The 16528-nt window shown below is 33.9% G+C and overlaps 1 protein-coding gene across 1 annotated transcript in view; it reads left to right on the forward strand.

Moving 5' to 3' along the window:
- Window positions 1–16528, forward strand: part of LOC131160927 (extensin-like) — a 40700-nt gene that overhangs the window by 14148 nt on the left and 10024 nt on the right. Inside the window, exon 2 of the mRNA XM_058116800.1 lies at window positions 14629–15219. Coding sequence (XP_057972783.1) covers window positions 14629–15219 — 591 coding nt within the window. The remainder of the gene's footprint in view (window positions 1–14628; window positions 15220–16528) is intronic.

The raw sequence follows: 16528 nt of genomic DNA on the forward strand, positions 1-16528 counted from the left end.
CGAACCTCGATAACATATCGTGCGTGTTCACTTTCATTTCTACAATTTACTTACTGCACGTGTATGTTATATTGTGAATGATTAGGTTTACATTTGTATAAACAAACCCTAGGTTAAGTAATACTGTTTATCTGGTTTAACCTAGGCGATAAATTTTAAATATCCAATTCACCCCCCCCCCCTTTTGGGGTTGCACCAAAGCTAACAATTGGTATCAGAGCCTCATTACTTAGATTTAAACATTATTTAGTAAAAGATCATGATGGCTCATGTTAGTGCATCCTATGCATGTAAGGGTAGGTTAGTCACACACCCACCAGTATTCTATGGTGATAATTTTGTTGTATGGAAATTCAGAATGACTGTGTATGTGAAAGCTTTAAATTGGAAATTTTAGAATGTCATTGATCAGGGTGATAGTGTACCTGTTAAATTCATTGGTTGTACTAGTGTTCCTAAATCTGAGTGTGAGCTGAATGATCATGATAGGAACTTAGTGCAAATAAATTTTGATGCCATGAATACTTTACTGCACGCTTTGGATTCTAATGTTTTATGTGAGGTCATGGCATGTAGTAATGCTAAGCAGATCTGGGATGAACTTGAGAGAAGATATGGAGCACCTATGCAAAACAATGTGATCTCTCCATGTGACTCAGGCCCTACTAATCCTGAAGGAGGTAACCAGTGCTTTGTTGCCTTAATAGATAATGAGGTTATCTCTGTTCCTTCTACTTTAGTAGATAAACTTGGTAATGATTCATGTGATAAATTGAATGATGCATCTGATACTGAATCATGTAATAGTACTGATAGTGAAAACATGCCTACTTATGAGGAATTGCAAGTTGAATATGTTAGAACTCATAAGTCACTTGTTAAAGCTAATAAAAGATATATTGCTTTGAAAAACAAGTATGAGGCATGTGAGAAAGAATGTGAATCAAAAGTTCTTGTTGAAAGAGAAAATGACCTTAAAATCAAACAATTAGTAAACAAGAATGAAAAATTGGAAAAAGAATTGAGTGCAGTAAGATCCCAACTTACAATTGAAAATGAAAAGGATCTTCATATCCATGATCTTGAGAATAAAGCAAACAATATGTCAAAAGAACTTATGAAACTTCAAAGTGTTTGCAAAGAACTGAAAAACTCAAAAATTCAAGATCTAGATAAGAAAATAGAAGACCAATCTAAGATCATCTACACGTTCACTAGAGGCAAAGAAAATTTTGATAAATTGCTTGGCTCACAAAAAATGACCTTAGATAAGGAGGGTATAGGTTTTAATGGAATTGAAAATAAGAAAAAGAAGAACCTATACATGGGGTACTTTATAAAAGAATCAAAACATTATGCTAGTACCTCCTCCGGTCCATACACTCACACCATATGCATTCTATGTAAAAAGAATGGGCACACAAAATTTGATTGTCCATTTAAAAGAAAAGGTGTGAAACCCAAACAAGTTTGGAGAGTCAAAGTACCACCTAGTCCTAACCCATCGAGAATAAAAAGTAGAAAAATGATATGGGTTGTTAAGAAAGAAAACTCCTTGACATTCAAGGAAGAATTTGCTCAAACAGGAATTACATAATCACATAATTCTTCCTTATCGTTTAGGATTAGCCATAGGGGGTAGTATCTTCTAAAGGCTTAGGAAATGGTGATTAGCCATAGGGGGTAGTATCTTCTAAAGGCTTAGGAAATGGTTCGGGGTTGAAAATGTAAAATCTTAGTATATGCCAACTATTTAAAATCTTACATACTAAGTATTTTGAAAAATCAAGCCAATATGCAAATCCAAGCATACAACCAATCTAAACTTAATGCATACATTCCTTGGTTGAAATATGAAATTATTGGTTGCTTGAATGAAAATCCACTTCCAAATGGACATGATATTTTTGCCTTGTATTAAAATTTCAAATTGCTTAACTCATGCGTAAATATGAATATCTAAAAGTTAAGCATACATTTTGTCCATTACCTATCTTGTGGTTTAGGGAATCCATCTCATACTATATATCATTTAATCCTAAACCCTTCGTTGAACTTAAATGCCTAATAAAATGTTTAGTCATCACTCTAGGCTTGTAGCACTATTAATCATCAACTCCAAATATTTATGGTGCTTATTAAAAGATATCCTTCCATAATTAAAATTAGAGGCAATCACTAAGGGATTCAAGTTTCACTGTTAAATCAAAAATTCCCTTTGAGCTTATATTATAAATCCTCTAATTTTTGGTTTGTGTCTTCCATAGGAAATCTTTACCTTACCACGATCATATCAGGTAAAGATCCATCTGTCTCATTGGTTCGTATCCTTGCTCTAAAATTATGATCATATCTAAAGGATACATTCCAATCACCAAAGAGCATGAGTTCCTAGTTATTCATATCCTCCACAATGCTCTTTGCCAAAATAAGTTAGGACATATTCTTCAAAATGCTTATCTTACACAAGTTCTACTTTTGAATATTCTATTAAACCTAAATAAAATGCTTAATCTTTAAGAGTATTCAATTCTCTTCCAAGCTCTCAAACTTTATATAAAATCATTTAAAGAGCTTCATTCTCATGAATTAAGTTAAAATGGATAATTTAATTGATATAGGTTTCAATCTATATGATGGAACAAAAATTCAAAGAAACCTATGCATGAACCTTAAAATGAAGTCATTTGAACTTAGGCCTCTCATGTATTGCAAATCATAAGAAAAGAGGCAAATATTGGCTTAGCTTATTTAAAGATATATATCTTTTGACCTTTTTGGTCCTCTAAGCCTATTCATCCAAAGCCAAGCATATAACAATGAAAATCTTAATATACTTGGCCTAAAGAACCTGAAAAATAAGTAAAGGCATAAAATGAATTAGCGCATAATTAAGGGGGAGCATATATTCTTTCATGATTATATAAATTAAAATGCCCTCATATATTTATTTCATGCCTAAATGTCCATATGGGTATTGCACTGAATTTCTAACCATCCATGGTTATTTATTGTTCATAATATCTAGTTGGATGGTTTACATGTTATATGGACAGTTGATTATACTACCTGATTGCATGTTTAGTTTAGAATGCCTCCTGCATGGCGGATGCAGTTGATGTGAATTGCATGCTGGTAGTGGATTATAGGTTCACGTATGCCTTGAACTGAAATATAAATTGCTTGTTTGAACCTATTAGGTACAATTTGTATGGGAAAATGTCCTATATACAAACGGCATGCTGCCGAAATTTTGCTAGGATTTTTCCATATAAAACCTTGTGTTAAAGATGATTATAATAAAATTAAAGTTAAAATATTTTTGAAAGGATGAGTCAAAACTAATTGAAAATTAAATGTCATCCTTGTATAATCATCAAACACTTAAAGAGCTGAGCACCTACCCTATAGAAAGAACTTATAGGTATCACATGCATCACTATTGTTTATTGAAATATTGAGGCTCTTCCTATATCCCTAAACATTATATCTTGCATGTAAAGTCTCATGTTTTGACATGAAAAGTTTTTGGATCATGAGTTGCATTGAATGCCTTAGTATCTCTTTTTAATGCACTTGTTGTCTATAGGTATGAATATACTGATTTGAGATGAATGTTGTTAATAGACATCAAGTATAGTTGTTGAAGAATGGTTTGTGTGCTCACTTATACTTTGGCATATTCAATGAAATCAATCCCTTTCAAAGTATAAGTAATTTTCAGTATCTAAGCAATAACTCAAATTGATAGGGGGGGAGCATCTAAAATTGAAATGCCTATCACATTATGCTTACCAACTTTTTAGCTTAGATATGGTGTCAAATCAAATGTGGCATGTGCTTAACTAATATGTTGGTAAAAATCTTACATTGACTTATAGTCCTTTGCCACATATTGTTTGTGTTTGCCATATGATCCCACATGTGAATTATTAAATCTTTAGGATCATCATGGTTATGATTTTCTGGATATACTATTGTATGTCTTAATTGAAAAACCAGAAAATTTATGCTTGCTTGTTTTAAATTAAAGCTTCCTTTCTGCAAGCTACCCCCAACACCATCTTGCAAATATCATAAGGGGGATATATATTTATATATATATATATATATGTATTTATTACTTTATGGCAAGAACTAATTTCAAAACTCAAACTTTTTCTCTTGCTTCATCATTATTATTATTATATACATATATTATTTTAAAGTCGCATAACTGGTTCTATACCTACACATAAAAATGCATGCGAACTAGTTAGATTGTGTTTATGCTCAAACTTCTTGTTTGGTATCATATACTGTGTGCCTTTAACTCAAATCTTCCACGAGTCTTATGATATGTTTAAATTGCAGATAGTTTGCGCATATTCATGGTCTAATTTTGTCTTTCATGTCATTTAAATCATTTTTATAACATGTTATAGAGTTTGTGTGCATAACTGCTAAATCAGTCATTGATTTTATACTCTATGAATTTGTCTGTGCTATGAAATGCATGACTATTCTATCTTTTGAATGACTGAAAGTTATACTTTTATTTAATGTTTTTGAGAACACTGGACTATTTGAGTAAGCAGTTGTAGACGTCTTGAATATATATTACTCAATCAGGTCACTTATTTACAGATTTTTTTTTGGGAAATGTTCTATATTCAAACGACATGCTGCCGAATTTTCTAAAAACCTTTTCCCAAACATTTTCTGTATTCAGATGATCATTTGCCTATGTGCTTAAATGTTTATTTGATCCCCTTTTTGTTGTTGCCAAAAGGGGGAGAAGTAGGCAAGTATTTGTCATCATCAAAAAGGGGGAGATTGTTGACCCTCTGGGTCATACCCTATTTTGATTATGACAAATACTTTAGTATTTAATGGTTTGATGAGTTTGTGTGCAGGACCGATCGAACGTATCCTATGGTGCACGCACACGAGACACGAAGTGAAGACCCGAAGACCTTATTTATGTTGTATTGTAATTTAATCATTCATTTGGGTCTGTAACAGTAATTAGGAGAACATGGTCTGTAATAATTAATGTCTTACCTGCATGGAAGGATCGATAAGCTCAAGACCATAGATGGACTTCAGGGAACACTCTTCGATCGACCGAACGACCAACACCGGATTTTTTCGGTGTCTTGAAAAGGCCTAGAATTGACCCTAGGACACTCACTCATGCATACACATGTTTAAATATTTGACTTAAATAATTGCATGCTTGAAAAAGAGCAAAAATGTACAAGTTTTGTACTTTCTGTCGACCGACCCACACAGGTCATTTCCTCCTGGTCGACCGAAACCAGTCCGGGTCAACATGTTGACCACGGCCCGGTCGACTGAGACCATGTAGTTCATTTGACCCCGGTCGACTGAACCACCTTGAAGTCAACTTTTTGACCTCCCGGTCGACCGAGTACTTTTGTACTCCAACTACCTGGTCGACCGAAGGGTCTTGGGAGAACTCCCAACGGTCTGGTTGACCGAGCCCTTCAGTTCAAAATAGCCCCGGTCGACCGAACCTCGGAATTTTGGAAAATCGCCTTCCTCGGTCGACCGGCCACTCAGTTCAAAATAGCCCTGGTCGACCGAGCCATTTGAGTCCTGGTCGGCCGAAACAATCCTGGTTGTCCCTTAATTTTTACCGTAGTTAATATTTTTAAACGGGGTTAACTTGGTTAAAATATAATAAAACTTTCCTAATAATCCCATATGTGTCCTTAACGGTTATATTTTAAGGGTAGTCTATATATACCCCCTGATTTGGAATAATTAGGAGGAGATTAGCAAATATAATTAGCCAAAATCCTCTCAATCTCAAAAAGCCCATATTTCATATTCAAGCTTTAAACTCCTACTCTTACTCATTTATATTGCAAATACCTCCTCGTAAGAGTATTCTTGTGCTTATCTCGTCTAGCTTATACTCTCTTTTGGTTGTTTTATTTGTGATCTATATTTCATAGAGAGTAAACTACAAGTTCTCCTAGGGGGCTTCATAAATAAGCCTTCCATAGGAAAACTCCCTTGAGCTTCTGAGTTTTGCATTTTCATTGCAATACTCAAGAATTCATATTGAGTTTTGGTTGCGAAAAATATTTTACAAATCCTTTTTCAAATATCTCTTGTGATTTATCCTGAGAAAAATATTTTGAGATATTTGCTTGCGTGCTAAAGATCTTTGTTACTATACTTTTTGCTTGAGAATATTTTCTTAATACAAAGATCAAATAACTATTTTTGCAAACCATCTTTGAATATTTCTTGTGGTTATATTGTGAAATATTATTTGTTGAGATATTTGAAGTGTGCTTGTGATCTTTGTTTGTGCATTGCGACTAAAATATTATTTTGACGCAAAGATCATACCATTTACACTCTCACGCACTGATTGTTATATTTGCATAAATATTTGAGAGTAAACACTTAGACTACATCGAGCTTATCAAATCCTATCTTTTGGTAGTGTATTGATTATACTGTGCGTATCTGGGTACTCATCTGCTTTACACGAAAGCACAATCACTGTACCATTTGATTGTATTTCAAATACTGTTGTATTTTCAGGCACGGGCCTGAAGAGGGAGACTAGCCCTGGAATAGTCCCGGATTGGCTTAGACCCGGTTAGGAAAGCTAGGTGCATCGTCCTGTTAAGACGTGTAGGTTGAGGTCAGCCCCGCTAATTGACCTGGTTAAGGTTGAGGTCAGCCCTGTGTTAATTTGACCTGGTTGTAAACGGTGCCACTCCACCCTTAAGTGAGCCATTAGTGGAATCCTCTGATTTGCGAGTTAGAGGCGGGGACGTAGGCACTATTGGCCGAACCTCGATAACATATCGTGCGTGTTCACTTTCATTTCTGCAATTTACTTACTGCACGTGTATGTTATATTGTGAATGATTAGGTTTACATTTGTATAAACAAACCCTAGGTTAAGTAATACTGTTTATCTGGTTTAACCTAGGCGATAAATTTTAAATATCCAATTCACCCCTCCTCTTGGGATTGCACCAAAGCTAACACTATGGTAAAGTTGTAGATGACCTTTTCTTTCTCTAGAATTTGATTTTTAAGATCATTTATTTCTTACACTTTCTTACTATCTTCATTTACTTGAGACATAGTTAATTCTTGAGATAAGTTTTCTACTTTCTTCTCAAGTTCTTCAATCTTTAAGTCTTTTTTTTCTTTAACAAGTTTTGAAGATTCAAGTTGATTTCTAAGTGCTTCGTTTTGTTGTTTCAAGCTAGTGTTCCTCTTTGAGACTTTGATAAATTTGTTATGTAGAAAGAGTAATTTAGCTTGAAGTTCTTTGTAAGAGGGCATACTTTCACACAAATTACTACAAGATTCATTACGCAAATCTTCAGAGAGAGAATAATAAGAGTTTACCTCTTCGTTATGCACCATGAAGCACATGTTTGCTACTTCTTGATCACTTGGCTCACTTTCCGATTCACTCGAACTAGTGTCATCCCAAGTTGCCTTCATTGCAGGCTTCTTTTTCTTCTTTTCCTTCTTGAGTTGTGGGCATTCCAGTTTGATGTGCCCGACTTTTTTACAATGATAGCAAGTCGGAGGATCATTTTTGTTTTTGTATTCTTTTTTATTGCTTTCTCCTTTTTCAGCTTTTGATCCATTAAATTTTCTAGCGAATTTTTTGTTTCTTCTTAAGAATTTTCCAAGTCTTTTAGTTATGAGAGCTAAGTCCTCATCTTCTAATTCACTAGATTCATTATCTTCCTCACTTGAATATTATTTCAAAGCTTTTAGAGCTATGGACTTCTTATTTTTGTTTTCGGTGCTCCTTTCTTTTAACATCCCATTAACATCATTTCATAGGTTAGAAGAGATCCTATGAGTTCATCAAAGGAAGTTGTTTTAAGATTTCTTTCTTCCGTAATGGCTGTGGTTTTTGGTTCCCAAATAGGTGGAAATGCTCATAGAATTTTACGGATCAATAAGTTTTCCCTAAGGCACTTAGGGAGTTTATGATATGGGTGAACCTAGTGTACATACTTGTTATACTTTCATCGGAGTTCATCCTAAAAGCTTTATATTCATTGGTAAACATATCGATTCTACTTTCCCTAACATCTACCGTGCCTTCATAGGTTACTTCCAATTTATCCCAAATCTCTTTGGCTGTTTTTCACACCATTACTCTATTAAATTCATTTGCATCAAGTGCACAATATAAGGTGTTTATTGCACTTGAATTAATTTGCAACATTTTTTAATCTGAGTCATTTAGTTCTTTATCTTCTTTAGATACTTCTTTTCCATCAACTAGCTTAGTGGGGATTAAATTTCCATTTTTGACAACATTCCATACCTTCCATTCCATGTTTTGAAGGTTGATTCTCATTCGTTGCTTCCAAAAGGTGTAATTTAATTCACAAAAAATGGGTGGCCTAGTTGAGGATTGACCCTCACCAAAGGGAGCATCTCCTATTTGTGCCATTTTGATCTTTGTATAACTACTTGTTAGGTTTTGCTATAACCGGGCTCTGATACCAAGTGAAACCTAAGGTGTAGTCCCAAGAGGGGAGGGGGTGAATTGGGTTATTTAAAATTTCTTTGATTCTTTTTGAGAACTCTTGTCACTTTTAACAATCTTTTAAGGATTACTTGTATTTTTGTAAATGGGGCAATCCACATAGACTCCTATTTTCTCTAATCAATCCACAATCAAAAAATACAATCAATTAATTTACCATTCAAACACAACAACCACACAATAAAAAATCAATTGGAATATTTAGAGTCCCTGTATATGAATATACAACTCCTACTAGATTTGAATATTACAACGACATCCAAACACTTTTTCAATATCAGAACTTAATTAAACCTTCAGCTAATAAGTTTTTGGGTGTTAACAAATCAACGTACTTCCTTTCGATTTCCGCAAGATCGATTAACTAACATACTCCCTTTTGGTTTCCGCAAGCCCAAGAACAAATTAGCTTTTGGGTTTACTTAATTTATAATATGAGTTTGCTTTATAATTAAAAGTTTAAACATCCATGCAGGGTATATCGTTGTTGAAATTAAAAAAGAGTAAGGAAAGCAGAGTGACACCACCACTTTTAAGAGGTTCGGCTCATACCCAGCCTACGTCCTCGCCTTAGGTCAACCACCTAAGGAATTTACTATATCTTGTTTCTTTTGGGTGGAACAAAAACCTTACACAATTTACCCTTTTTTTCAGGAAGAGAAACCTCTTCAAGCACTGACCTGTGCTTGGTCCAATGATCCAACAAACCTTTGAATCGTTCAAAGTACAAGAAGATAGAAGTATATCTATGTACAAAAAATACTCTCAAAATTCTGAGCAGATTGTACAAATTCAGTTCTAAATTGTACTTCAAAACACCAAAGCTAAATAGAACATAAGAAACTGTTGACCTTATAGGTCACGCCCTAGTTTTGATAATGACAAATACTCTTGTATTTAATAAATATCTAATTCATGTGTAGGTTCATATTAGTATATCATCAATGGCACGAGAAAGCACAAAAGCTTGAAGACAAACTCTTGATCTTAATTGTAATAATCTTAGTGAAATTTGTCTGTAATAGTAATTAGGGTATTCGGTTTGTAATAAGCACACACATCACATGCATGATTTATTTTGTAAGCTCAAACCAGATACAAATAAAAAATAACCTTAGAAAGACCTTAGGGTATTCCTTTCAGTCGATCGACACAGGACTTTTTCGGTGTCTTCGATTTTGACCCCAAGTGCCCATAGGAAACACACATTTACACATATGTTTGTTAGACACTTGAATAGGACTTGTTTGGTTCAATACGGGACCGAAATGCACACTTGGTGCACTTTCGGTCGACTGGCCAACACAGTTCACTTTGGCCTGGTCGACCGAACCGGCCCTGGGTCAACAGTTTGACCAAGGCCTGGTCGATCGAACTTCATAGTTCATTTCTTACCGGTCGACCGAACCACCTGAGAGTCAACATTTTGACCTCTTGGTCGACCGACCTCTTTTGTACTCCAACTACCTGGTCGACCGGAGGGTCCTCTAGAGAATTCCCAGCGGTATGGTCAACCGAACCATGCAGTTCAAAATGGCCCGGTCAACCGAACCTCGGAAGTTTGGGAAATCTCCCTCCCCGGTCGACCGAGCCCTTCAGTTCAAAAGTCCCTTAGTCGACCGAGCCATTTGAGTCCTAGTCGACCGAATCATTTCTGGTAGACCGGACCTCTCAGGTTGCTCTTTTTTTTTACTGCGGTTAAATATTTTAAACAGGGTTAAATTGATTTAAATGTCATTAATCTTTTCTAACAATCCCTAATAGGTCCCCAACGGTCAAAATTTTCAGTATGTCTATATATACCCTTTCATTTGGTGGATTAAGTACCGATTAGCAAAAAGATTAAGAAAATCTCTATCAAGCGAAAAGACTTATTTTTTGCTTCTCATTACTCATACTCTTTTTGAAACCTAGTCAAGCTTACCTTCTTCATCTATCTAAATCATTTGTAAGTGTATTGAGTATTGCTGCTTAAAGGTTTGCTCTCTTATTTGTTGCATATTTAAATCAAGTTTTCTTCGAGAGCATAACCTAAGTTTTCTTAGGAGGCTTTGCTAATAAGCTTACTCTAAGAAGACCTGTGGAAAACTTCCGAGTGTTGCATTATTATTGCAGTATCCTTGGAAGTTTGTATTTGTATTCGATTTGCAAAAACTTACTTCAAGCTTACTCAAATATCTTGTGGAATTTATTGAACTATTTGTGAAAAGATATTTGTGCTTGTTACACTAATCTTTGTGGTATTATTTATACAAGTATCTATATCATTTGCCGAAAACAAAGATTATCTATTCTGCAATCCAAGCATATACACATTCGTATGATTGAGATATTCTCTTATTGATATTCTTAAGGCTTGCTTGGTGTTATGTGCAAACATGTTTGATTGAATATTTTGAGGTACACAGATTATTATTGACACTCTCACGTACTTACTACACAGATAGAAAACATAGTTGAGAGTTGAAATATTTAGACCACACAAAGCTTACATTATTAAATCAATTGTGGTGTTTGTGTTTGTGCGCATTAGTGGTACAAATCTGCTTTACGTGAAAGCACTCTTGTATTGTACCTTTTGATTGTATATTTGAGAGATTCCAGGCGTAGCCTAAGGGGGCAGTAATCCAACCCGCTAAGGATTGGTGTAAAGGTTGAGGTCAGTCCTGTGGTAATTTGACCTGGTGTGTATAGGTGCCGCTCCACCCGTTTAAGTGAGCAAGTTATTGTGATAATCCTTGTATTGGTTAGCCAAGGCGAGGACGTAGGCAGTTGGCCGAACCTCGATAACATATCTGCGTGTCATCCCCTCTTTAGTGCTTTCTGGTGCTTGTGTGATTGTTTAAACTGCTTTATTTAATTTCTGGTATATTTACATTATCTGCACTAGATTGACCATAGGCTTGTGAACATACTGCTGTTAGGAGGAATACCTAGGAGATAAATTTTTAAAATACCAATTCACCCCCCCTCTTGGGATCGCGGTAAAGCTAACAGAAACTCTAAAGTTTTAGAAGTCACCGATGGTTCTTTAAAAAGAATTGACTGCAACTCGGAACCAAGCTTTTGATTTTTCAATCCACCAAAAAATGTAGATTTTTTCTCTAACAAAATAATATGAGCAAAGGAACTTAAGGACAATTTCAGCGCAGGAAGAATTTTAGCTTATAGTGTATTTGATCTCTTAGACTTGTCTTGTTTGTGTATGCTCTCTCTATTTTTCATTACCCAAAGAGGTATTTATAGACACAACGTCATCATTTAATTTGGTAACATTTGAAAAATTATTAAATTGTTGAGTTAATTTTGATATTCAAAATTTTGAAAAACTTCCCATTGAGATATGAAATTTGTTCTGAGTGGCAATCACCTGCCACAACTTGGCAGTCGCTTGCCATAGTCAAAACTGAAAACCCAGAAGACTGGCAGTCATCTGCCAGGACACAAGTAGTCACATAGCTTGACCACCTAAGCGCCTGTCAGTGCTCAGGAAGTTGCTTGGCACCCTACTGCCTCCTAAATTATTTCTTTTTAAATTGTGGCAATTGCCTACCTATATAGGGTAGTTTCCTGGCTCTCAGTATTTTCCTTTTTAACTTTAAAAACTTTCTTCCTTTAAGGCCTTTTAATCAAAAACATATTTTAGGGTCTTCAAAAATGTGTTTCTTAGTTTGTTTTGATTTATAAGAGCTTCACATATGTCTAGATAGTATTTAGCTTTGAAGTACTTACAACTGTCCTTCTAATCATGGTTTCCTTATACACTAAGTTCTTCAGCCTCTCGAGGTTTACTTTTGACTTTAAGAATTGTTAGGCCTTTATCCTCTTCATTTGTACTTCATTGATTTCAATATTGTGAGGAGCTTCCACTAGATTAACATTGAACTTCAGCATACCAACCATGAGTGTCCTTTTACCTAAATCAAATCACTCAACACCATATATTAAAACATCCTTCATTTTGTAATCATCAAAACAAGATTGAAAAGACCAATTAGGCCAACAAAGGTCAATTCTCAAACTTACCTTAATTTCTCTTAAATTATAATCTTAATTAATGAACAAAAATTGACAAGAGACTCGTGGGGAGATTCTCTATAATCTAGCTGAAGTGGATTTTCGAATTGGAGCTCCGGGGTACCAATCCTAAATCAAAGGTAAGTTTAATAATTTAGACTTTATTAGGCTATTAGGGTATTCAAAGCCTAGGGGAATTTTATAGAAAGTTACTCTAAGGATTGATATGAGTAGTGTTTTGAAATTTGAATTTCAGGGTTTTAGGGGTTTTGAACGCCTGGGGTATAGGCCGAGGTGTTATTGGGTTTTTCAGGAATCAGGTAAGGGGATTAAGTTAAGTTAGAAATTTTATGAAATTTGAATCAATTTAATTGTTATGTTTATATAAATTTATTTATTTATTTGGGAATTTAAAGGTTATCTTGAAAACCAACCGTTCGAAATGGATTTTACAAACCTAGGATATATAGTATGGTATATTTGAATAAAATGAATAGTGGAAAGCTTGTTTGTTTATATGGATATATTAAAATGTTGAAAATTGTATGGCAGATGATTTAATTTATATAGATTATTGTATATCTGGATTTGGGATTTTGAAATATTAGAATTGTTGTGAAAAAAACTGGAACTACTAGTAAAAAATGCAGGACTTTGATTTGACAGCCGAGGGACAGGGTTTTGTTTAAATGACTTTTAGTTGGATTGTATTTTGTGGCCGGAGGCCAAGTTTTGGAATAATAGAGAATATAAGTGAATTGATGTTTTAAATGATGATTTCTATTATCTAAATTACATGATATGTTTTAGGAACCTTGGGGACCAGTGTATTGTGAGCACGGTACCATTGCTAAAGATTTGTTATGTGGTCATGTGTGCCCACACTTGTGCTGAGAAGTGTAGGGTGGCCTTGTCCTTTGCCTACGTGAGGTGAATGCACCCCTGGGTCAGGGCAATCGGACTTGTAGTTGGAGCTGCATAGACCCGCGGAGTATGTTAGTGGAGAGTACAGATGACTATTGTCTAGGTGGATCCCCCAGGACAATAGTCCATCCTTCGGGCTGCACAATCCATGCCATGGGGAAGTAAATGATGTGTTTGTCAGAGGGAGTGTCTTATATACATATCTATTAATTTATGTGAATACGGTTTGTAGACACCCTATTTTTGCCCTAGCCAAATAGAACAAGGGGTTCCCTTTTTATTATTATTTTATTATTATTATTAGTATTTTTATTATTACTTTCTTATAATTATTTATTTATTTATTATTATTGTTATTATTAATTTAATATAATTATTTTTATTATTATTATTATTATTATTTTATTCAAAATTGATACTTTATTATTATTATTATTATTATTATTATTATTATTATTATTTTATTCAAAATTGATACTTTATTATTATTATTATTATTATTATTATTGTTATTTTTTTTATTATTATTATTTATTATTACTATTATTATTATTATTTTCCTATATTATTAGTACTTTACTATTATTTTGCTATTATTATTATTATTATTTTTCATTTTTATTATTATTACTAGTACTTTTATTATCTTTATTTTATTTTTAATTTACTATAATTATTTTTCTTTTCCATTTATTTTATTGTTATATTATTATTATTATTATTATTATTATTATTATTATTATTATTATTACTTTTTGTATTATTACTCTATTATTATTATTATTATTATTTTATTGATATTATCTTTATTATTTTTACCATTATTATTTATTAGTATTTACTATTAATAGTAGCAGTATTATTATTATTATCTTATGGATACTTATATTATTATGATAATTATTATTATTATTATTATTTCCTTTTTCATTATTACCATAAGAATAAAAGTAAAAAAAAAAGAAAAAAGAAAAAGAAAATCAAAAACAAAAGGTTTTTAGGGTCGTCAATTTTTTTTTTTATATAAGGGTGATACACGGAGGTCAAGCGGCGAGGGCGCAGCCGAGCAAACGAAGCAAAAATTTTCTTTTCCTTCTTCTTCTTCTTCTTCTTCTTCCGACCTCCTACAGCTCCTCGCGTAACACAGAAAGGCCAAAGGTCCTCACAAGGTTCCCATCTTCAACTCCGGCCACCAGCAACTGCCCCCCCTACTGCCATCGCCATCTTCCACACGCATTCCCGGAGCAGGAGAGTGCCGCAAGGACGGAACCAAAACAGACCGTCATCGCTGCAATCCGAGGACCATCCCTGCAGCAGGCTACCTCACGGCCAACACCACAACAGCCCCAGCCCAGCTTCCATCCGACCATCAACTCCACGCCCGAACCTCCACAGCCACCGCAGCCCCTCTACTCTGCAACTCCCGCAGTCGTCCAGCCTCCAGCAGCAACCTCCGGACAGCCACGAGCCACACCAGACCCCTCTGCAACTCCTCTGCCCCGTGCGTCATTCCCTCAGCAAGTTACACCACCAGAAGTCCTCTGTTCCAGCCTCCAGCAAAGCCACGCGCCATCTCCTCTCCTCTGCGAAGAACCACCACCATCAACGCCTGGCAGCTCCCAAATTCCAGTGCCCCTCGCTGCCAGCCCCTCTGTTGGTAAGTTCTCTGCTCAGCCGCCGACACCGTCGCCGCCCATTAACTCCGGTGGTACCCCCCCATGGTAAGTCCCCGGTGAGTCTCCCTGCACAGAACACACACACACAGGCATGCAATTTCATTTTATTTTTGTCATTTTGTTTTATTCTGTTTTTATTTATTTCTCTTCTAATTTTGGTCTTTACTAATATCTAATATTCGGGTTTTTGTTTTGTTTTGTTGTTTTTGTTTTTTATTTATGCAGGTATGTGTAATATTTAGTGTCTTTGTTTTGTAATATATAGCTTTCATGTTTAGACTCTTATTATATGTATTAGTATTATTGTTGGATTATTATTTTTTTTAATACCTTATTACATGTCCATATTTATCGTTTGAATATCGGTGCAAAGTGTTTATATTATCATTGTATTTTCAATCATTGTGATATACTTATTTATTATTTAGGGTATCTATGTTATTGTTGTTTACTATCTTGTGGTATGTTATTTATTTTAGTATATATTGTGTATTTAGGGTTTAAATTATTACGTGTTGTATTTAGGGTTTTAATGGTATATTTAGGGTTTTGTTCATCATATGCTTTATTTAGGGTTCGATTGGTCTCTCATATTGTCATAATATATTAATGGTAAGGTTTTAAATTATCCCCATAATTATTGTCGCGTGTTTTATTTATTAACTTTAGGGTTTAAATTGCTTTCGGTAATATTACTTGTGTAATAGTTTCTATTATTGTATATATTGCATGTGTATTATAGGGTTTAATTTGTTTCCACATTTTTATTGTACATTAATGGTAAGGCTTCAATTATTTCCATAAATATTATTGCATATATTGTATATTTATTTTAGGGATTGGCTAATTCAATAATTTCATCTTATTTGCTTCCATGTTTGTTTTTAACTTTTAGGGTTTGATTTATTGGCGAGTTCTTAAATGTTTCCTTTATTCTTAATATTAGGGTTTTGTTAGTGCTATGTTAAAGTTTTGATTATTTAGAATTAGGGATTTTGCATGTATTTGTTAAAATGTATTATTATCATATTGTATAGTTATTAAAATTATGATATATATGTATTATTAGTATAGTAGTATTATTATGGTATAATATTAATATTTACGTATTAAGATATGTATATTATTGTGGTATATGTGTATTAGTATTCTAGTAGTATTGTTATAATATATGTGTATTACTATTGCTAATAGTGTGATATAGGTATATTATCATTCTAATAATACTATTATTGTACAATGTTAGTACTTACGTGTTATGATATATAATATTAAAATATTGTTTTAACATTTATATGTTATTAATATTATGAGATATATATATGTATCACTATCATAGTAGAATAGTTATTAC

Source organism: Malania oleifera, chromosome 7, assembly GCF_029873635.1.
Source record: "Malania oleifera isolate guangnan ecotype guangnan chromosome 7, ASM2987363v1, whole genome shotgun sequence".
Lineage (NCBI taxonomy): Eukaryota > Viridiplantae > Streptophyta > Magnoliopsida > Santalales > Ximeniaceae > Malania > Malania oleifera.